Source organism: Streptopelia decaocto, assembly GCF_964273445.1.
Source record: "Streptopelia decaocto genome assembly, chromosome: 12".
Lineage (NCBI taxonomy): Eukaryota > Metazoa > Chordata > Aves > Columbiformes > Columbidae > Streptopelia > Streptopelia decaocto.
Genome location: NC_138667.1, coordinates 16,540,053 through 16,563,923, shown reverse-complemented (window position 1 = coordinate 16,563,923; position 23,871 = coordinate 16,540,053). Strand labels below are relative to the sequence as shown.

Here is a 23,871-nt window from a genome sequence, read left to right as displayed (position 1 = left end):
TTTGGTTGTAATGGAGTTTACACAGATGTGCTTAAAGAAAAATGTTGCAACTAATCTTTTCTTTGTAGGTGGGGCTTATTACAGTCAAGACTTTAATTTGGTTTACAAGATACAAATGCTGTGTGGCTTAGAGTGGGAAAGTGATAAATTATTTTGGATCACATATTCCAGCAGAAGAGGATGTTTTGGATCTAATTTTCATTACTTGGCGCATGTGGTTTCTTGAAGTGTCTTGTATTTCATATTTGGAGTTTCATTTCAGTTCACGTTATGCATTTACTGTAGTAGATTTCTTAGTTGGCAGCATCTGAATTGGGGTGTTTTACTGGTTTAGGGAACTCAAGATGAGGAGCTCTCTTTTCTTTGTTGCTGCCTTTCTACTCTAGCTGGAATATTTTTATTCCTGTTTGTTCTATTCAGCTGGTATTTTTCATCAGGAGGTGGCATCTCTTTGTGCTTCTGAGTCTTCTGTGAGCTCCCATTCATATGCTGAAATTCCAGATGTGTTTTGAGAAACTTTATTAACTGTTATTTGGTTTCTGAAACTCTAGTTGTGGTCAGTTCTACGGAACTGTGATATTTTAAGGTAATGATTGGGAAGGCGACACCTGAGTTGCTGTATTTAGGATCGCTGTTTGGAGTAAAGCTGGTTACTAGGATAATCTGGCATGGTGACTCTTAAAACAAGATGCACTTACTGATGGGCAAAAGCCTATGGCAGTAACACATTACTGGGTGGACAGACTGAGGGCTGCTTGGTCGTGAACAAAGATTGTTTTCTTTGTCTTGGAAATCCCAGCTCCTTTGAGGAAAGGGGAACTCCAATCCAAACGCAGCGTTGATGAGCACCCAAGCAGGCGCAGGTTCAGACTACAGCTGCAGACTCATCCAGACCTGTTTGCTTGAGGTTCTGCTAATGCCTCCCCAGTCATACTGACATAAAATACTGAGTTCTTGCTTCATTTTGTTTTACTCAGCTTTCGTGTGGCGTTTTTTCTTAACTTCGGAACATGGTCATCCGTGTCCTTGGAGACCTGTCTTTGAATTCACACTGGTTCAAAGAAAGTCCTTTTGGAAACTTGCATGCCCTTCTTAAAGTGTGGGGGACCTGGATTTTGTCAGGTGTAGAATAATTTGGGGTTTTAATACAAGTGTTTTAATACTGACGTCTATGGAGACAACCAAAACCTGTGTCACAAAACAGGTATTTTATAGAGATCTGAGGCGCACATTGTGAAAATGGTTTGTTTTTTGTTTTTTTTTTTTAATTTGGTGCCTGGCTATCAGCATGTTTATCTGCACCCTTCCTGGTGAACAGACAAAACGCCTATTCAATGAGAAGCAATGGAATGACCTCTTGGAACGAGCTGTTGGAGAGCAGTGATAGGGAAAGGGACCTGGGGGTCCTGGGGACAGCAGGGTGACCATGAGCCAGCACTGGGCCCTTGTGGCCAGGAAGCCAATGGTACCTGGGGTGGGTTAGAAGGAGGGTGGTCAGTAGGTCAGAGAGGTTCTCCTGCCCCTCTGCTCTGCCCTGGGGAGACCACACCTGGAATATTGTGTCCAGTTGTGGCCCCTCAGTTCCAGCAGGACAGGGAACTGCTGGAGAGAGTCCAGCGCAGCCACCAAGATGCTGCAGGGAGTGGAGCATCTCCCGTGTGAGGAAAGGCTGAGGGAGCTGGGGCTCTGGAGCTGGAGAAGGGGAGACTGAGGGGTGACCGCATTAATGGTTACAGATATATAAAGGGGGAGTGTCAGGAGGATGGAGCCAGGCTCTTCTCGGTGACAACCAATGGTAGGACAAGGGCAATGGGTACAAACTGGAACACAGGAGGCTCCACTTATATTTGAGAAGAAACTTGTTCCCAGTGAGGGTGACAGAGCCTGGCCCAGGCTGCCCAGGGGGTTGTGGAGTCTCCTGTGCAGACATTCCAACCCGCCTGGACACCTTCCTGTGTAACCTCATCTGGGTGTTCCTGCTCCATGGGGGGATTGCACTGGATGAGCTTTCCAGGGCCCTTCCAACCCCTGACATTCTGGGATTCTGCACTTGGCTCTCCTGGTGTGTGTCCCATTGGTAGGACAGCCTCGCCTCCCTGGATGGGTTTCTCAGGAGCAGTAGCTGTCCCTCCTCCCACGATCATGTTTCGTAATGCAGAAACATACTTGGGGAAATAGGAGTTAGCTGCAATTTCATACAAATGTCTGTGAAGGGATGTTGGAACCATTGTTCCAAGATCATCTTTGAGTTCAGAGTCTATATGTTGTTGTATAGCTTAGGCTGAGCTAAGTCAGCCCCATGAAACTGCAGGTGGAAGTTCTCAAACGTGTTTTGCTCCACAGAGCATGAATTACGTTGGTGCTCCATTGGGCCAGCTTGCCAGCCACAGTAGAGAAATAGAAAATGACATTTCAAAAAGTCCTGCAGTTTTGCAAACTCGGTAGTTATAGAGAGGATGTTTAGTCAGTGGGTGTTGTAGGACTGTTTCTTGTGAGATTTTATTTTAATCAAGAGTTTGGTGTATTGTTCGTCTGCATTTCTGCCACCTTTGGTGTTCTCTCTCACATTTGACATTGTTACTGTGCACATGAAGTCCTGAGTGCACACTCATATGTCAGGCACGTGATGAAAATCTAAAGTATGCAAGAAATACTTGGACATTTTCAGTCGTGGTTGTGAAGTGTAGAGAATTAATGGAACCTGTAACAGCAACACTGAATATATTACATTAAGGACTCTTACACTGGCTCAAGGGGACTCCCTCTATACACTGCTGCTTTGTGTGCACATTTTTAAGTACATTTGTAGTTACAAGGTCTGAAAGCACTGAGCCAGTGCCTTTCATGAGGACAGACCAGTTTGATTTCATCTAGGTCCTTAACGGAGTGATTTGGTGTCTTGTATTTTGGAAGGAATAGTCTTTAGAAATCCAATTAGTGTCTCGCACTTGAGTGCATTGAGCAAGGAAATAATCGTATTGCTTTAATTAATGCTCATGTGCTGCTGGAAGTGCTAATCCGTAGTAGGCAGATGCAGTGTTGGAGCTTTTCTGTTTGGAACTTTAATACACCAACCTGGTTTGTGAAGATCGTAATGTCAACTCTGAATACAATATTTTGTTGCTTAAATGTAGTAGCTAGATGTTAATGCTGCCTTTTGCCTGTAAGTCAAGGAGAATGCTTTACTTAAAAAATACGATTGAAAACTGTCACCTCCCAAACTTTCAGTGACAACCCCCCCACACCCATGTTTCCAGAACCCAGCTGAAGTGACCCGTCTGCACTTGCTCCAGCCTGTGATTCCATTGTTGCTCATACACAGTCCTGTAGGCTGAATTAGTGCTATTAGTGATCACGTTGAGGATTTTTCTAAGACTTTCCATCTGCACCATTTTCCTATGAGTGACAGCTGGTGTGTCATTTCTCAGTGGAAGGTGGAGCTGGGAAAGGTTTGCAAGTTTCTCCAACGTACACAGGTTTGAGTTCATCCTTCATCTTCCCTTATTGCTTGAAACACCTGGACAAAAGCAAAATGCTGCTATTTTTTACCTGCAGTTAGTGTTTTCCAATTTCAGAAATGCTACGAATACCATGTGTTTTGGAGTAATTAAGGCTAACCAGGTATTCCATCTAATGAAGCTGCACGGTATAGAAATTTGGCAATCCAAAAGTCAAAATACTTGTCAAATCCAGCTGCTATATTAGCATGGCTTACTAGAGTTAAAGTGCATTCATAGCTAGTACAGAGCTTTGTTAAACCTTGCAGCCAATTATCCAGCCTTAGATTCATCTGGGCTCCCCTCAGACTCTCCTGGCCCCATGATATATATGTGCAGGGATATTTCTCTGCTTGTTCTGCTCAAGTCTCATTTAAAACGAGTTGAATATAATCTTCTCCTTTTTTTGGTTTGTTTGTTTTTTGTTTGGTTTAGGGCTTTTTTGGTTTTGCTTTTTAAAGAAGATAAAGTTGCATTCCGTGTGTCCCTGAGCTGCAGTAGATCTTCACGCTGAAATCTTTTACAGGCTGTGGATCAGTCAGAATAAATTGTAGGGAGCACAGATAGTTTTCAGCTTATTTTTGTTGACTGCCCCCTCCTGTCTGCTTCTCTTCCACCTTTCCTGGGTTGTTTTAACTCTGAGACGGGATTAATGGTGTAAGTTGCTGTTGGTTATCTTGCTTTGAAAACCTGCTCTGAAAACTAGGTGTGCACTAACCTTACATGAAAAACTTTGGAATTCCAGAATGAGACTGTATTTCTGAACATTCAGTTTGTGTTTTAGCGATCGATCGTTTGCTTGCTTAGACTGAGCCTATGATTAAACTCTAACAGGGAAGGTTACAATTCGAGAAGGGTAACTAATAATCTTTGTATTTCATACTCGTAATGCATACGGACTAATTCATAAAATTATTTTCTAACTTAACACAGTTTGGAGACGATACTTACACTGTTTAACTGCCGCAAAACCTCTTTGCACAAGACACCAACTTGGTTTTGTTTAGGAACACTTGCTGTGTTTCCCCCATTACTGTTTTGATATTAGACTGTTGCAGTTTCATGCGACTAAATCTTTATTCATATAAAGTGTGGCATTCCTCCGAGTGGGTTAATAACACACTGTTACTTTTCAGCTGTGAACAGCAGAGTGCCCAGTGGCTCCAGCAGCTCCTTGCACACCACCGAGTCCCCTACGCCTGAGCCCTGTTCACAGGCATCGAGCAACGTGCCCTCCCAGTCGGTGCTTCCCATGTATCCTTCGGTTGACATCGATGCACACGTGAGTAATTGCAGTTGGTTTAGAGTGGATTTGCTTTCTGCTAAGTTCTAATTCTAATACTGTCTTTAAAATGTTAAAGCTCTCTTGAATTATTTTTAATTTTGGAATATATTTCTTTTTCTTCCCAACCATGAAGACCGAAAGTAATCATGACACTGCTCTGACCCTCGCGTGCGCAGGAGGTCATGAAGAACTTGTATCTGTGCTGATAGCACGTGGTGCCAATATTGAACACAGAGACAAGAAGGGTAAGCTGAAACAGTAGAACAGTTTGACCGTGAACTACAACTTGAAACAGAGAATTTCAAACTGGGATCTGGGATTCTTTGCTTCAGAAAATCACAGAGTCAGATAGTTGTCGAGGTTGGAAGGGACCTCTGGATATCATCCAGTTCAGCCCACCTGCTAAAGCAGGTTCACCTAGAGTAGATTGCACAGGAGTGTGTCCAGATGGGCTTTGAATGTCTCCAGAGAAGGAGACTCCACAACATTCTGGTCAGCCTGTTCCTGGCTCTGGCACCTCAAAGGAAAGTTTCTTGTGACGTTTAGATGGAACCTCCTGTGCTTCAGTCTGTGCCCAGTGGGCACCACTGAAAAGAGTCTGGTCCCATCTTCTTGACCTCCACCCTTCAGATCTTCATAAGCAGTGATGAGAACCCCTCTCAGCTTCTTCTCCAGGCTGAACAGACCCAGCTCTCTCAGTCTTTCCTCATAAGAAAGATGCTCCAGACCCCTCATCATTTTTGTAACCCGCCGCTGGACTCCCTCCAGTAATTGACCAAAAATGACCAAAGCTTGCAAAAATTTGGAACTGCATTCTTACATTTCATGTAGAAATATTGGCCATAGAAAGCCAGTGACATTGCATGACCTTTTCTGTGTATTTTTGAAGGGAAGTGCATCTGAACGATATCTTAAGCAAATGTGCAAAATATGAAGCACTTTTGTACTTGTGATTCATCATCTACAAAAGACCTTAGCATACTAGATATAGTGGCTAATGGTGGTAAATACCAAATCTTGGCTTTCAAAGTGAATGGGGAGTAGTCGCCAGGTTGTGTATCATATTGTTCCCACTAACGGAGTTCAGCAAAACCTGAAATCTTTTAGAGCTGAGAGAACAAAACCACCATGTCTCTCTCCTCGGAACTCACCTTGGCCACTGGAAATAAGCAACATGCACAGTGCAGATGTGTTCACTTGTTGGAGCTTTATTAAACAAGAATCAAGTGGAAAGCTGTGACTTCTCGAAAGAGATGAGTTGGTTGGAACACTCCGAATGATCAGTGCAAGTACTGCTTAGATTTCTTTTGAAGAGCCTTTGATTGTATTTGACTGGAATCAGAGCCTAAATGTGTAAGGGTCAGAAGAGGCCTGTCAAGGGTCTGAGATTGTGACCTATATGAGGAAACTTCTAGTCTGGGGAAGACACATCTGATCAACAGAAGTCTTTGTGAATTAACCCTTTTGTGCATTTTTGCTCCTTAATAATACTTTTGCGAGTCTAAAGGTTGTTTTAAACGTGATCTCTTGTAACTAGGTTTTACACCTTTGATTCTGGCTGCAACTGCTGGACATGTTGGGGTAGTGGAAATTCTTCTAGATAAAGGTGGGGATATAGAAGCACAGTCTGAGCGCACAAAGGATACTCCGCTTTCGTTGGCATGCTCCGGTGGACGCCAAGAGGTACAGACATATTTGTCTTCAATGGGTTTGAATTGGTTTTTGTAGGTAGTTTGATATTTTTGAGTTTTTGTTTGGTTGGTTTTGGTTTTATTTTGTTTATGGTATAATAGATCATCCTTTTTCTGGGAGGTTTTTAGCCTTCATAAGTGTAGCCAATTGAAGTCTTTTTCTTCGTCTAAGACGAAAGGGAATTTATTCTTTTCTCCCTTGGCTATCCTAGTTTTGTTAGCTGATGGTTGTTATAACTTGTGGTCATTCTTCAGTCCATGTATCCTTGCAAGGTAAGTCCTTTTGTGAGGGATGTAAAGATGCTTAATGAATAACTTCATTCATTGAACACTCACCTTATGCATCCTTCGTGCTCTCAAAACTAAAACAGCTGGGGCAGGCTCACAAGGACAGAAATGCGAATTTTGTGTTTGCAGTCCATGGTGTTGGTGGTAATCTGCAGGGCTGATAAATCGGCTTCTGATAGAGAAGTCCTTCTTCATCCTTGTTCCAGTAACATCGGTCAGTCTGATTTTTACCGTGTGTTTTGTTGGAAAAACCATATAATAAAGATGGTAAAACTTGGTTCAAATGTCATTTGAATTAAAGTAGTAGGAGTTAAGAGGCACTCAAACGGTGTGAGCCATTAGGGAGTGGGATAGATCCCTTTTTGCAAACCTAAGATTCACACAAAGAGCTTCCCTTTAAAGCCTTGCATTTTTGATTAGGTAAAATAATCTTTCTGGTAGACAAGTGCTACACTGCTACAACCCACGCAGATTAGCTGTTGTATTCATTCCTTGCTAAGTCTGTACAGCGTGTACATAAAAGTAAAGCAAGAGAGGAGAGAGGTTTTCCTGTAGAACTCTATTGACAATGGAAACTGGAAGGTTTGAACATGCTATAACATCCTTTCACTTCCTAGATAATAGTGAAGGCCACAGTATGGTTTTTAATATGCATGCTCTCTTTTCAGGTTGTCGATTTGCTGTTGGCCCGGGGAGCAAATAAAGAACATAGGAATGTGTCTGATTATACACCATTAAGCCTTGCTGCATCTGGTGGCTATGTTAATATCATCAAGATTCTTCTCAATGCTGGGGCAGAAATTAATTCAAGGTAATGTACGATGTGCACTAGATGAATGCACTATAGCACAGACACTCTGTTTTTGCCTATGTATCGAGGCGCAGGTTGGAATCTCTAGTGCTTGCAGACCTCCTTGCGGTCTTTCTACACTGATGTTATCCTTTATGTTCCTGTTATCTTAGTGCCTTTAACTACGACAAACTTCATCTCCCTCATACCGAAATTATAAGGGATTGTTCTTGTTTGCAAACCTACTCCTTCCCTTTTCCACCATTCTAGGATCTAGAAATCAAACTGTATTTCCAGTAGAACCAGGTAAAGGAGCCAGGCAAAGCATTCAGAGCAGCTCTATGTGTGTGTTTGAACATCTCTTTTTCAGTAAGAGGAGCAAATTTACAAAACTTACGTATATTCTATCACTACTGAAAGTTAAAACTGCAGCATGTTTTTTCTGGATGAATCAGATGCAGCCTTGATTTTTAGTATATGTAGTTTAAGGCTTATGTGTACTTCAGCCTTTTCAACGTCTAAAAGCTGAATGTATTTTCCTTTTTTATAAATTGTAATTGTCTATTGCATGGTTTCTCCTAATCGATTCAAAAAATGCCAGTATTTTAGGTCAGTGTCTATATTTGTATATGTTATATGTTCCTTTCTGGCTTACAGCAAAATGTTTTGTTCCTCTTAGATACACTTATATTTCCCAGAGCCTTCCTCCAGTTCTGAGAACTGCGGTGTTTTCTTTCCCTCCAGGACTGGGAGCAAGCTCGGTATTTCTCCCCTGATGCTGGCTGCTATGAACGGCCACGTACCTGCTGTGAAGCTATTGCTCGATATGGGTTCTGATATTAACGCCCAAATTGAGACCAACCGGAACACAGCCCTCACCCTGGCCTGTTTCCAAGGCCGAGCAGAGGTGGTCAGTCTGCTCTTGGACAGGAAGGCCAACGTTGAGCACAGGGCAAAGGTAAGTGTGTGAGTCGCCTTTCCTTATGACTTATTTTCTAACAGGTGGTTTCTCCAAGTCATTGAGTTTCTTCAAGTTTCCCTGTTGCTTTGAGCCTCTCTGAGCTCAGAGGATTTATTAAATGTTCTGAAACAAGTTTGCCTTAAAAACCAAACGAATAGAAAGCATCAATGATGATGATGATTTTTTTGCATTAGGGAAGGCTGACTGGTCCTTCTGAGTTCATAATGAAGTTTAGATTGGCTCTGTTCTGCAGTGCTTAAGCTTGATGTGATATTCATTAACAGAATGGCTAGATATACATATTTTTTACACATGACTGAAGTTTAGGCAGGAAAAGAATAGTGTTGCTTATGGTGATTCTCATGTAGAGCAGATTTCTTGTCTACAACAGCAGTAGTGCAATCAAACTTTGTAAAGCTTTGTAGAACCCGTGGCTTCAGTACTGTGACTTTCTGTGCCTCTGAAATGCTTCACAGGTCCCATCCTTTGGTACTCTGGGACAGCTTTGTGTCTCCTGCCATAAAGCAAGCTTAAAGCTTGTGTAGACAGCCAGACTGATTTCCCCAGCACAAAGGAATTTTTGGTAACTCCTAAGGCTGCTGAAATAATTGCTGTGTCTGTCTACCCCGCCTGCTTCTGGAGTGACTGTGGCTGGAGAAAAGGGGATATGGATAAGAGCCAGCTCTCAAATGGTCAGTTGGGCATGTTAGCAGCTAGAATAAGTTTATTTAACAGTTTAGCCTGGCAAATAAATTGGGCCCAGATCAGTCTCAGTGCTAAGGGAGACTAGAGAAAAGCTATAAAGCCATTTTCTGGACATTTTTGTAGAAACACTTGTGTCTTCATTTGCATCTGTTCTAACTTCTGTTTTAGAGATCCTGTTGTAAACTTTGTTTTTGCTGTTGAGACAGGTATCTGGTGGTACTTAGGTCAACCATTTGCCTGGGTTTGTATAAATCAAAGCCCGAGAGAATTTGGGTTTTGTGTTGTGGGATTTTTTGGGGGGTTGTTTCATTTGGGGTGGGTTTTTTTTTGAGAAGGAGACTGCTTGAACTTTAGGCTTCTAAACTAAATATAGGCAGCTTAAAAAAGAACCTGATTTCCCCCATGTAGAAATCATTTATGTCTTATCCAAAGTGTATTGTAGAAACTTCACACTCTGTAAGTCGTTCTCTTTGCACAGACTGGCCTCACCCCTCTGATGGAAGCGGCTTCAGGAGGATATGCAGAGGTCGGAAGGGTTCTCCTTGATAAAGGAGCAGATGTTAATGCTCCACCTGTGCCTTCCTCAAGAGATACAGCTTTAACAATTGCAGCAGATAAGGGTCACTACAAGTTCTGTGAGCTCCTGATTAATCGGTAAATTACTTCTTCTCATTAAAGGCACATTCGTTCTGTATTCCTCTGTGGCAAGAGTACCCTTGTTTACATTGCCTCATGCATCTGAGAGCAAAGGGAATGGGAAGCTCTTTAAGTAGTTGTATCTGTTCCCTCCTCTCCAGTGTATTCTGGAGTATCCTGCCACTCCAGTGTTAATTAATCTAAGCAGGCAGCTGGGTCCAGAGGTAAGCAAACAGTGTCTGGCTTGACAGCTCTGTCAGCTGTGCATTAATCCAGTAATTCCAACATGGGCATTTCCCCGCTGTCATGTGGGGGGCGAAGCCTGGCAGTAGCTCTCGAGCTCTTCAAGCGTAATGCTGTATGCAGCTGAAATCTTGTCACCACATTAATGATAATTTAAAGGACCTATGGTTGCTACTTGCATAGCTGTGGTACAGTAGGCTACATCATGTGTTTGTTTCTGTAAGGGAGGTTTAAACAACCCTTGTGTCACTATGTTACAACTTAAACAGCAGATCTCAGGGGCAGAATTTCTCTATCTAGCCGCTAGATTCCAGTAATTAAAGTTATATATCCAATTTTACTCTGATCTTTCATGGTGTTACTTCCCAGATTCCACCTTTAGTCATACCTCGTTTCTCTCAATTACACTTGTACTTTTTAGAGGAGCACATATTGACGTTCGTAACAAGAAAGGAAACACACCTCTCTGGTTGGCAGCTAATGGTGGGCACTATGACGTGGTTCAGTTGCTGGTGCAGGCAGGAGCAGACGTGGATGCTGCAGATAACCGAAAAATTACACCTCTTATGTCAGCATTTCGCAAGGTAGGAGACCAACCTGATTTTCTATTTCAGCGCTAAATGTTTTCAAAACACAGTTTCTTATTTACTCTTAAATCTGAATGCTTGGGTTTGGAAGAATTCAATGTAACACAGCAAAATTAGTATTCTGATAAAATGCCTGTTTTAAAGTAATCATAATCTGTGTCCTTCATACAGATCTAATTTTTGAGAGGTGAAAAGCTTTGTTCCATTAAGTATGTTAACTTTATTATTTCCAGTTGTACACTGTCCAAAAACTTACACTGTTTGAGATTTTACCATCTTGAGATTACCATGGTCCTCTCTAAATTTCTGCAGATTATACTGCTTGTTTCAGTCCTGCTTTCTTGATGAACAAACTACCAGTATGTAATAAGCTGACCTGACTCCGTTGTGCTTTTCCTGTTCCACTCGTAATCTCCTGTTGAGTGGGACACTTTGTGTAGTCAGCTCTTTTGTCACCATCTTTCCTTTTTGGAGGAAGAACATTGCTTTGTGGTGGTTTCATCGCTTACGTTGTTGGATGCAAGGACCATAGCTATAGCAGAGGAGTTTATTAATTGTAGCTGCTTTGCCTTTATAAGACATCAAACAAGCGTACAGCTTTCTTGACAAACACCAATACTGAGCACGCCACTGCTGTCCCTCCGTTGCATTCAAATAGTTTTGGGGACAACAGTTGCGTATCTTCTGTGTGGTTGCACAGTGTGCCACGTCAATGAGTGGATCCCGCAGCAAAGGGATGTTTTTGCCGGGATGATATCAGGATAATATTCAGGAGGCTCAGTTCCCTGATCAGATTTACCTTGGAATTGAACGATCTAAGTGAACTGCGTGGTTAAAGTGACAAGGGAGTGGATTGGCATGACAGGTGGAGTCAAAAGATGGTCTTTACTTGTGGGACGGCTTGGCCACCATGATGTACAACAGCAAACATGCTGTCAACACTGAGCAAGCAGTAACTGTTTCTTCCCAAAGAGCAGCTTACCAGAAATGTTCTGGCTTGTTTTCAGTCTTTTGTATTGGATGAAGATAATATCGAACTTGTGTTTTGATGCTGAATGTTGACAATTGTATACAAGAGACTACAATTTTTTTTTTGCTACTCTAGGGGCATGTGAAAGTAGTTCAGTTCCTGGTGAAAGAGGTTAACCAGTTTCCTTCGGACATTGAATGCATGCGATACATAGCGACAATAACTGACAAGGTGAGTTTAACTTCAGGAAAAGACCCTGTCCTGTATTTTCTGCAGAAATGTACATGAGAAATATAAATGAGAAATCAGTTTTGGGCCCCTCACGCCAAGAAAGGCCTTGAGGTGCTGGAGTGAGTGGAGGAGTTGAGAGAAGGGAACGGAGCTGGTGAGGGGCTGGAGCACAAGTGTGATGGGAGCGGCTGAGGGACCTGGGGGGTTCAGCTGGAGAACAGGAGCTGAGGGGAGACCTTCTGATCTCTGAACTGCCTGAAAGGAGCTTGGAGCCAGGGGGGTCGGGCTCTGCTCCCCAGGAACAAGCGCCAGGAGCAGAGGAAACGGCCTCAAGTTGTGCCAGGGGAGGTTGAGGTTGGATGTGGGGAACAATTTCTTCCCCAAAGGGCTGTGGGGCACTGGAACAGGCTGCCCAGGGCAGTGCTGGAGTCACCATCCCTGGAGGGGTTGGACAGACGGAGATGAGGTTCTCAGGGACATGGATGACAGGTGGACTTGGCAATGTTGGGTTAATGGTTGGACTCGATGATCTTGAGGGTCTCTTCCAAACAAAATGATTCTATGAAATTTTTAAGTATTCAAAAAATGAATGTACATGTTTGCTCACGTACATTTGATTCAGAGTACTATTCTGTGGATATAGATTGCATGTTTATGAACACAGGGAAGCTAATCTCCTGTTTGTAGAGCAAGCCTCAATCATCAATTGTAGTTTATTACAGAGGTAGTAAAATAAGTTTGCATTCCAGGACCTATTGAAAAAGTGTCACCAGTGTGTGGAGACGATTGTGAAAGCTAAAGACCAGCAGGCTGCAGAAGCAAATAAGAATGCAACTATATTGCTGAAGGAGCTAGACCTCGAAAAAGTGAGTAGAGAATTGCTGTTGTGTAGCCTAATGGTTTGAACTGTGTGTTCATCTATAGGCTGTGTTCATCTCTATTTCCTGTGGGTGCTGCTTGGGGCCATAGTTCTTAATGCTGTTGACTGCCTGTTTTTTCCTTCCTTTAGTATACAAAAAGTGAAATGTATACTGAGGGTGGCAAATTAGAACAGACTTTTCTTCAGCCTAAAAACTGTCATTTTTAGGAAAGCCTGGACTTCGCACTAGTTTAGGTAGTAGCTCTCTTTCATTACTTCAGCACAGCTGATGTGTGAATAAGGGAGGTCTTCTTGGCGGTGTATACATGGCATGTTGTATATTGTGTAAGATGTAGACCAGAAGCATTGTATGGCCGTCTAGTAAATGTTTTTTGAAAAAGGGACTGAAGTGATGAGGCATTTTTCTGGTTTTCCAGTTAAATTATGTTTTATAATACCCCTGTTTTGGTGGTTATTTAGTTGTCATTCTTTAGAATTTATTTGTGACCAGCTAGTCCTGGTGTTCCGTAAGGTCTGCCCAGTTTCTGCGTAATGATTCAGTATGTGACAAAGTCATTCTAGTTCATCGTGCTCTCCTCTCCTTTCTCCTTCCTCCCAGATGTCTAGGGAAGATCTGAATTATAAGTATAATTTAGTCTGTGTGAAAATGTTTAAATATGGATCCTTTTCTCCTACATAGTCGAGAGAGGAGAGCAGAAAACAAGCTCTTGCAGCTAAAAGGGAGAAAAGAAAGGAAAAGAGAAAGAAGAAGAAAGAGGAACAAAAAAGAAAACAAGAAGAAGATGAAGAAAACAAGCCTAAAGAAACGCTGGAACTGCAAGAAGATGATGATGAAGAAGAAAATGATGACGAAGGTAAAGAACAAGTGTTTCTATGAACAGTGTAGTTGTGCGGGTGCCTTTTTTTAACCATCTAGGTAAAGAAATCTCTTTGAAAGCTGCTTCTCTGGTGCTGTGACTTTGCATACCTTCTGCCCTGGTTCTTCCCTGTGCAGTCAGAATTCCTGGCAAAGTGGCTTTGTTCACTTTCTTCCCCCCCTCCTTTGTTCCCAAAAGTGTTGTGCTCGTGGAGGATTTACAGCTGAATGTGGTGCAAATACTCTTGACAGCTCAGCAAGGAGCAGAACTTCAGCTGCAGTGTCTTCAGTCAGGGCACTGATTTTTGTATTTTGTGGGTTTTGATTGTACATTGACTGTTTTTCTTTCAGTGGAGCAAGAAGTTCCTATAGAGCCTCCCAGTGCAACTACTACAACTACAATTGGAATTTCTGCGACTTCAACTACTTTCACCAATGCCTTTGGGAAGAAGAGAGCTAATGTGGTGACTACCCCCAGCACAAACCGAAAAAATAAGAAAAACAAAACAAAAGAGACTCCTCAGAATATGCAGATAATTTTGCCAGATCAGCATATATCTCTAGCACAGCAAAAAGCAGATAAAAATAAAATAAACGGAGAGCCAAGAGGTGGTGGCGCAAGTGGGAATAGCGATTCAGATAACTTGGACAGCACAGATTGCAATAGCGAAAGTAGCAGTGGAAGTAAAAGCCAAGAGCTGAACTTCACGATGGATACAAACGCCTCTGAGCGGCGCTACGCCTCCTTGCTTATCCCCGCCCAGGAAGAGAAAACGAGCACCTCGGCTTCAAAAACACCAACAAGGTGAGACTGCTGTCTTGCTTCCCTTCTGATTCACAGGGTTTTACCTGTACCGTTGTACATTCTCTGTAGCTTAAGCTTTACACCAGCTGGTACATTCCTGAAGTCTAGAGAGACTGAATTTGCTTTATTTGCGTGGCTGTTAAATAATACTGTCAAGTTTGTTGAACGCAACCTCTTTAAAATCATAATGAAAAGTTTTTTTCTATTTTGGATTGCTGGCTAGTTTTTATACTACTTCAGCAAAACAGCCACTTTTCTCTCTGCACTATTAAGGTATCCATGTTGCATTGTCAGCTTTATCAGAATAGATTTTAAGGTGAATAAGCTGGGAATTTAAAAAGGAAATGCTAGCTTATAATCTTTTCACAGAGGTGGTTTCATTACGTTTTGGTTGTTTCATCATTAACTCATTTGAATTCAATCTCTTTGTTTTAAGGAGGGAAGAAGTTGATGACTCTGAGCCTTTCAGCTGCCAGGTCGATGGCCAGTTTGATTTAACTTTGTCAAACCAGAGGTGAGAGTCAAAAGAACTCTGTGAATGTACAAGGGCCATATGAATTGTTTGGAAAACCATTCAGTTGCCACAGAACGAGCTAATAACTTCTATAATATATATATGAATCAAAAAGCTTATATCCCATCTGAATCTGTAGTCTTTGCTTATACTTTGCTCATACTACATACAAGCAGTATGAGTCTTATCCTCCGTAATTGTCTGTTTTCTTTTCCTGCATGAAGGGACGGGAGCGGGTATGGAGGTTGACCTACAGGGCAGCTGGCTGACTGAGAACGCAGCTTCAATAGGAACGCAGAGATGGGATCGAAAAGGGCAGCAAGCAAGAGGGCTGTTGCCAGTTGATTGAGGCACTTGTCTGGGAGTGGGAAGAGAGTCAGAATTTTGGGGTTTCTTTTCTTTAGGTGCAGAACGAGTGGATTTGTGGGGGTCGCTTTGGATTACCCTTAGGAATGTTAAAAATGGGATTTTTGTCTATGTTCTTTTTTTATGAACAGATATTGTTTCTGCCTTGGACCTTTTGTCCAAGGTCTCCTACAAAAGCCTTGGAATCTTGTGCAGGTCACTACAGCAGGACTAACTAAACACATACTTGGAACTCCTTGTTCGAAGCAGTTCTTCTGTTAGATAAAGTTCACCTTAGAAACAAGACAGTATATAAGCATCAGAATGGGGCTAGTAGAATTTGTGAACTTCTGCAGGTGCTCTTTGGCTCTTGCACTACACAGGCTGTCTGAAAATTGTTTCTAAATTTGCTCTTCCTGAATTCCTCTTCCCTTTAGTCATGGACACACTGATGTCAAGGCTATTGTAATTGAAACTCAGAACTCATAATGATGCTTTTTGGAAAACATTTTTAAACAAAGCAGAAAAAAGTCTGCTCTGGAGTTGATGGAGCTGAAGATGTCCCTGCTCATGGCAGGGGTTGGACTAGAGGAGTCTTGAAGGTCTCTTCCAACCCCACTATTCTGTGATTCTATGATGCTCCACAATGGACTTTGTTCTTTTCTTTCGTATTCATTTTCTTGTTCTCTTTGCCTCAGTCTTACCTGAGAACAAGTAGAGTTCTCCATAGAACTTTTAAATGCCTCAGGCAGGTGTATTATGAGAGCGCTAGAACTAACTAAGGTAAGAGAGAAAAGGCTGCCATTTAAAAAGGCATATTGTCTCAACGTTGCTTTTCATATAATCAGTATGCTTGGGTTACTTAAGTGTGGATAGATCTGGGAAGTTTGTGTAAAGTGTAGTATAAGTAAACAGTTTGCCTGCAAGAAGATGCAATGAACATAAAATGCTGTAAAGAATGGGGAATAAAATGGCAGAATAAAAACTTGCGTATAGTAGAGAGGAGGAGTGCTGCTTAGCAGGACGGCTATTTCCAGCTATGCCATAGATTTGCTGGGGCAAATCACATACAGCTGTTTTTTTCAGTGACTTTTGAAGACTGCAGACTGTTTCAATGCTGCACATGAACTTATGCACTCCCAGTGCTGCTTTTTTTACCTCCACATAGATCAGTTAGCTTAACAAGAGATGGCTCGTTCTTTCTCTCTTTTTCTCTCTCCCCCAAACTTCGCATTGTCTGCATCACTAAACTATTGCTACAGCTGTATTAATACAGGTAATGTTTGGGCATCTGCTTCCAAATTGATATCACTGGGACTTAAATACATAGATATGCTCAAATATCTGTGCCTCAGTTACGTGTTCATAAGATGGAGGGGTGAGGGGTGGAAGCACTTTCCAGGGAATCTGTAACAATAAGAGCTGAAAAACAGACATTTTCGAGTATTTAGTAAGTAAAAGACATTGTGACCAAAGTACCTTTTCTTCAAAAGCTATTCAAAAAGGAGAACACAGTATAGACACGTAATCAGGATGTGTCTAAGTGGCTGCGTGCCACCTATTATAAACTACTTCAATCTAACGTCCTTAGTGTTTCTGGTATTACTCTATTCAGTTTAGCACCTCACTTTCTGGAGGAAGCGTATAGAATGTGGACTAGAAGGTAAAAAACTACATATGAAATCACCCAACAGTTGTTCCAGGTAGAAAATAAGAATGAAAACAGTTCATGCTAGTAGTTTTAAGCTGAAAAAAATATATACTGTAATGTTGTCATTTTATTCTGTAATCTGTAACCGGCACTTTTCTGTTCCCAGACTTGACGGTGAAGGTCATTCAAATTCTTTGTCAAATACTTACAAGCCTGTTTCCCTGCCTCTGACCTCTCCAAATGTAAAGCTGAATCTGACTAGTCCAAAAAGAGGCCAGAAAAGAGAAGAAGGCTGGAAAGAAGTGGTTAGAAGGTAAAGACTTCAATTCTATGTTTAGAAACTGTCTGTGAGCTTTTTAGTTTGTAAATTATTCCCAAATATAGAATGTCCAGCAAGCTCGTTTAATTATTTTAATTGTATTTTAATTTATAAAACATCTACCCCCCCTTACTCTGTGAAAACAAGTTGCAGTCCTAATTTGTAGTGACTCTTTGCTAACTTCACATCAGGATGACGTGAACATTTTATTTGGCACAAGGGTTTTCTTCACCTGTGACTCCAGTGGGGTAAAGGATGTGGGAATAATATATAATAATATAAAAGGGGGAATGAGTAGATGGCAGAAAAGCCCCCCCAGCAGATGAGCTAAAAGCAGAATGGATGCTAGTAGAGGCAGATGATCTCTTGAAGGCTAAAATTCATAGTGCTTTGGGCTGTGACCTCGATCGCCGATTGCATGGAAAATTTTGTAACCTCAGAGTGCTAGAGGTGAATTAGATGCAGAGATTTTTCTGTAAAGCAAATGTTCCCTTTGAAAATGTACTATTTTTTATTATGTGGCCATTCACACCCCAATATGTTTTCTGTAATCTTTATGATGTCGACTGCTTGTAACTAGAAATTGTCATCTGGCTTTCCTTTTTTTGTTCTCTTTATCAAAAAGGAACACAGCGTGAACATACAAATGGCAGATGCTTCGGCTTCCCTTATGATGCCCTCCTGCTTTTGTGTTCTGCAATGCTAGTGGCCACATATGCTCATTTTAGAGAATTTTAGGCTATGTGCAAAGAACATAGTTGTACGGAGCATTTATGCATGGAGATTAGTGAAAGCCACAGACTGTTCTTAATAAAGGTTAAAAAGGCATTTTAATCTTCAAGTGTTTGAACCCTTAGCGAGTCGGTTCAGTCTCTGCCTTTTGTTGTGCTCCAAATGGGGTTCTCCACTGGGACGGGACCTTGCTAAATGTGTGGTTGCAGAGAGCCCACACTTGGTGAGTCTTGCAGGCATGAAACCATTTGACAGCCGGCTGACTTTTCCAGGGCTGCACACGCTTCCTGCCACTGCCCCTGGAGCTGCTCCGCCTGTCCTCCTGGGTCTCTCGAGTCACGTAGGCGCAACTCAACTGCTTGGTTGGGTATTGTCTGCTCTTCTGCTGGAGATGGTGGGGTTCTAGAGATGGCATCCAAAACCCCACCTTTCCTCACCCCTGAGGAATCAGGCCTTGTCTCCTAAAGACTGTGTCCATAAAGTATTCTGCACTGGTGTTTGCTGTGCCCTGACTGATCAAAACATGTGTCCCGTCAAAGAGCGCTTTGGTGATTTTAGATGTGTATGCAAAATGTCCAGGAGCTGCATGCCTTCCTCTCCTAAAAATCTCTCCTGGTCTCAACAAGAATTCTTCTCCTCTCTTTCCATGAGTAACCCCCTGGCTAGGAGGGATGTCTGTCAAAGAAATGACCACTGAAAACATCCCTTCTGCCCTTGACAGGCAAGTAGGCAGAGTTTTGAAAGACCCTCCCCCTAGCAACAATCTGCAGCCAACGCCAATCGAACAGTTTCAGCTGCAGAGAGGAGGGCGCTGCTGTTCTGGAGCAAAAAGGTACTGTTTGGGGCACTTCTCAAGGTAAAAACCATCAAGCTTGGCAGGTAGGGAGGGAAGTGATAGTGGGTGATGGGCAGGTGGGGGCCTGGACACTGGGACGAGCTTTCTTGGAGGAGGACAGTCTCTGTGGGTGGTGGCATGGGGTTCCTCGTGGGCTGAGGTGGAAGCAGACCACGGTATGGTTAGGAGCCCTATGTGAGTGTATTTTGAAAGTTAGGTGATGATGAGAGCTCTGGTTTGAGGAGGGAGTGACCGGGATGTCTGGCTTGAGAGAGGAGACTTGGAGGTGCAGAGGGGAAGAAAGCACAAAGCATCAAACAGCCTTGGGAGGAGAGCTGGGTGCATGCTCTGAGAACCTGCTTGCTGGGGATGGGGAGGGTTGTAGCGTGCTTTCCTGGCAGAAGAGGGGGGAAGAATATTCACCTTGGCAAGATGAGGTAATGCTTTAGAGCATTTCCGTGTATTTAGATGTGTTTAAGATAAATTGGGTTTCCTTTCAATCCTGTTAAGTTAGAAACAGTTTCCTGAGCATCAAGTTACTACAAAGTTTCTGAGACTGGAGTAGCTGGGTGAAGCTGGCACCCTCTTCAGCGGGGTGCTGGTGATCTGTATGTACAGTGTTCAGAGGTGTCTGTGTTGCGATCACAGCGGTTTCTGAAAGCCCTTTGAATCCCCTCTAATTGCTGAACTATTGCACATCACTGGCAAGCTTGAGAGCGGTGTATGGGCTTGAGAGGTTCCGCTTGGACAGTCTGGGAACAGTGATGGCCCATGGAGACCTCGGCTGAGGTCTGGCTGCAAGCGTGCCCCGTCACCAGAGACTTCCCTGCACTTGATCCACTGATACCATGTCAACTAGAAAAATCCTAAACTGACTTATTTCACTGATTGCAGTGTTGTAGCTTGACCGTGGGCCTGCTGCTGCAAATCTGTGCTGCTTTCACAGTGGCTTCCTGCAGCTCCTTAAATCACAGAGCTGCACAGTTTAACCATCTGCTGTTGTGTAGCGTCACACATGAACTTTCAGAACACGAGGCCTTGAGAGAGGTGGATGTGAGTGTTATTACCAAGCTGATCACTGGGAAAACATTAGAAAACCGCCTTCTCCTTACTATAAATGGTTGAAGTAGCTAAGACATGGGCTTTTATATTCAAAAGAACACTATTTATATAAATTTAGGTTGATAAGCTAAGGATATGTCTCACTTCAAAGGTACATAAGATAAAATCCAAAAGTGTTTCTGGAGCAGGGTGAGGTACATACATCTGTGTTACAACAGTGGTGGAATGAATGCTTCTGGAGAATCCTCATCGGGTACTGAGGATGATGAGTAGTTTGAGTGGGGGAGTTCTAGAGGGGCTCCAAAGGGTGAAGAAAATATCAGCAGAAAACCACTTGCTGCCCCACCTGTCAGACAGCAAGGGATTTTTGTGTGCCTGTAAAATCTGAATACATTTCACGGATTTCTAATCTTTGTGATATAGGTCAAAGAAATTATCTGTCCCAGCTTCTGTCGTATCTAGAATAATGGGAAGAGGTGGGTGCAACATCACAGCAATTCAAGATGTCACTGGTGCCCATATTGATGTTGATAAGCAAAAAGATAAGAATGGAGAGAGAATGATCACTATAAGGTACAGTATCTAGAAATGTAAGTCTTGAGTTAATCCACAATGTCATTTATTAAGAGGTTTGTTTGGAACATATTTAGCTTCTTGGTACTAGAACAGAACGTTACATTACTGCTGCCAAGATACACTGAAGGTCTGTTTCTTCAACGATAATCCTTAAGATACACAAAATTCAATAAATAAATTCTTGAAGTAAACAGAAAACAGACTTGCAGATCAGTATCAAATTGAGCCTATGGAGCATTGCACAAAGTAGGGTTTCCTTTTGCAAAAGATAAACATGTTTGTATTTAACCTAGGGGCGGTACAGAGTCAACACGATACGCAGTGCAACTCATTAATGCCCTCATTCAAGATCCTGCCAAGGAACTGGAAGACTTGATTCCTAAAACTCATATAAGAACACCTGCTTCGAGTAGCAAATCAATCCATGCAAACTTTTCATCTGGAGTCAGCACTGCGACTGCTTCAAACAAGAACTCCTTTCCTCTCGGAGCACCGCCCATAGTCACATCGCAGTCATCAACACTATCTACTTTTCAGCCTGCTAACAAATTAAACAAGAACGTCCCAGCAAATGTGCGCTCATCTTTTCCGGTGTCTCTTCCTCTAGCTTATTCTCACCCTCATTTTGCCTTGCTGGCTGCCCAAACTATGCAACAGATCCGGCACCCTCGCTTACCTATGGCCCAGTTTGGAGGAACTTTTTCACCTTCACCGAACACTTGGGGACCATTCCCAGTGAGACCAGTTAACCCTGGCAGCACAAACAGCTCTCCAAAGCATAATAGTTCAAGTCGTGTAGGTAGTCAGAATGGAAATATTTTACAGACGGAGTCTCCTGGATTAGCTACTTCTAGTTGTCCCATTACTGTCTCTTCTGTAGCTGCTTCCACCCAACCACTATGTGTAACCAGTAATCGGACTCCCTCTTCCGTCAGAAAGCAGTTGTTTGCCTGCGTTCCCAAGACGAGTGCTGCAGCAACAGCGATCTCAACTGTGACAAGCACCTGTAGCACTCTGCCTTCAACTTCCTCTGCCCCCCCAAACAATGGGCAAGGGCCCACAGCATTTCTGCCACCTAATGCTCCACAAACACAGCATTCTGCACCTAAAGCGGACTCTTTCTCGGCTGTCTCAGCACCCAAAGAGAAGGTGTCAACGCCGGACCAGCCCACTGCAAATGCGTGCACGCCATCTTCAGTTGCAAGTAGTTGCAGTATATCAGCTAGCAGCAACTCAGGAGTCACTGAAACTCGCCCATCGAGCAGTCCTGCACCGCTAAATAATGCCCAAGATGAGATACTGCCAACCAGCGTGTCAGAGATCAATCCTTCTATGTCAATGCCTTTTTCATCCAGCTCAGAACCTGCTTCTTTAAGCTTAGCATCACCCAGGTCAGTTGTTGCAGATAATCAGGACAACAGTAACTTACCTCAAGTAGCTGTACCAGCACCTCGAGTTACTCACAGGATGCAGTCCAGAGGTTCTTTCTATTCAGTGGTACCAAATGCAAACCTCCACCAAGATCCTCAGTCTATTTTTGTTACTAATCAAGTTCCTTTAACACCTTCTCAAGGTCCACCTGCTGCAGTGCAGCTTTCATCAGCCATGAATGTTATGAACAGTTCTCAGATGCACATTAACCCAGCAAACAAATCATTGCCTCCTACTTTTGGGCCAGCAACGCTCTTCAATCACTTTAGTACTAGTCTTTTTGATAGCAACCAGGTGCCAGCTAACCAAGGATGGGGAGACTGTCCACTATCCACTCGAGCAGCAGCTGACCCATCTTTCACTGTTCAGTCTACCTTTCTGAATAACTCTGTGCTAGGACACGTGGAAAATGTACATCCTGACAACTCCAAGGCTCCTGGTTTCAGGCCACCTTCCCAACGGGTTTCGACTAGTCCAGTAGGTAAGTCATTAAGAGCATGCGCTGGACAGAATTCTTTCTCCAACCGTTACACTTCGATCATCTCAAACTGATTGACAAGTAGTTTACAAAAGACAGTTAGAAAATACAAATGTAACAAGGATGGCTTGTTTCTTCCAAGTGCTTTTTAAAATGTTGATGACAATTTTTGTCCTTTTTAGTTCCTCTAGGATGTTAGGTGTTTGGAACATTGCAGATGTTGCATTGCTTGTCCTCTGTAAGACACAGGAGTGCTTCCACCTCTTTGTAGAGTTCAGAGTAGCACTGATTTTAGCTTTTGGGTTGGAATGGAACATTGGTTCGGGTGATAACAAACCTGAAATAGTGGGGCCAGGACTCCTGACAGGTTCCAGCTGCAGGAGTGACTGCAGGCAGTTGTCAGTGTTTCACCTGAGACTCCAGTTGACTCAGTGAGGGTAAACTGTTCTTTTTGTCTCATGATATGGCTCTGGGATTTAATAAGCTTATGTTGTGCTTTGGGAAATCGATGTGCTCCATGGTGTGTTTTATTAGGAAGTTACTGTCCTCCTGCTGTGAAGTATAGCAGTTCAAGCTTACCTGCACATATTTGAAATAGGTTAGGAACACTCACTCTGCACTCACACTCCCTGCCCTTGCTGTGCTCTGCCTAAAGGATTATTATCATCTTAGTGTTCAGACTATGTTGCGGGCAAGTGGCTGCACCCATATGGCTGGAAGGGACCCTCAAGAGATCTAGTCTGTGCCACCCTGTTCTCCCCTTCAATCTTGCCATAATGGGTTTATGGTGCCTTGAAGCTGCGTAGCTAGAGAGCCTTGCTTTGAAGGTGTCTCTAGTCTTGCAGTTCATGTTAGATGTTTGGAATAACCCTTCAGGACTTGAATGCTGGACTGGGACAAGGCCAGTAGTTTGACTTTCAGACTGAAAGGAGAAGGGGGCATTCCCTTTCCCTCAGTTCATTAACAGACATGCAGGACTTCTGAAAACCAGAACACATCTCCCTGACTAGCTTTAACCACAAAACTGGATGTTTGCTGGCACTGAAGTTTTCTTAGTAGTTTCATTTGGGCCATACAGCTCTGCAAAGCGAGCGAATACCTAGAGCTTTTTGTGCCACGTGCGGTCCCAGAGCAATAAGCAGAACCAGATGTAAGGCCATGGAAGGTAAAGTAACTGCACCTTGTTCATCATATAGGCTGCTAGTAAAAGAATTGCCAGACCCTCCTCAGCAGACTTCAGAAACACTTTATATTGCCTCAGCTTTTTCTCTGCAGTGCTCTAAACTGGGAGCTGGCTAATGCTAGAATAACCCCTGCGGAAGGAAGCTCATGGCAGATGGGATCTGCTGATTTTTCTGATGATTGCATCTTGCATATACAAATACGGCTGGCTGGGACTTCCCATAGCAGCAAAAAAATTTACTGTACCTTTATGCCAAGGTCATCTGTTTGTCATTGGAACTCTTGGTCCTTTTATATACCCTTAAATGAGCGTAACTATTG

General features: G+C 42.9%; 1 protein-coding gene across 14 annotated transcripts in view; it reads left to right on the top strand.

Annotated features, from left to right (window-relative positions):
• The window catches only part of LOC309445339 (ankyrin repeat and KH domain-containing protein 1-like), a 115,185-nt gene that overhangs the window by 79,802 nt on the left and 11,512 nt on the right, over positions 1–23,871 (top strand). For all 14 annotated transcript variants that reach the window (XM_082064004.1, XM_082064003.1, XM_082064012.1 and 11 more), the window contains 16 exons: positions 4,634–4,779; positions 4,916–5,027; positions 6,320–6,465; positions 7,430–7,572; positions 8,296–8,509; positions 9,696–9,871; positions 10,518–10,680; positions 11,789–11,884; positions 12,634–12,750; positions 13,444–13,618; positions 13,972–14,425; positions 14,862–14,939; positions 17,102–17,248; positions 18,708–18,818; positions 20,307–20,456; positions 20,753–22,371. In XM_082064004.1, the coding sequence (XP_081920130.1) occupies positions 4,634–4,779; positions 4,916–5,027; positions 6,320–6,465; positions 7,430–7,572; positions 8,296–8,509; positions 9,696–9,871; positions 10,518–10,680; positions 11,789–11,884; positions 12,634–12,750; positions 13,444–13,618; positions 13,972–14,425; positions 14,862–14,939; positions 17,102–17,248; positions 18,708–18,818; positions 20,307–20,456; positions 20,753–22,371 (4,047 nt within the window). The remainder of the gene's footprint in view (positions 1–4,633; positions 4,780–4,915; positions 5,028–6,319; positions 6,466–7,429; positions 7,573–8,295; positions 8,510–9,695; positions 9,872–10,517; positions 10,681–11,788; positions 11,885–12,633; positions 12,751–13,443; positions 13,619–13,971; positions 14,426–14,861; positions 14,940–17,101; positions 17,249–18,707; positions 18,819–20,306; positions 20,457–20,752; positions 22,372–23,871) is intronic.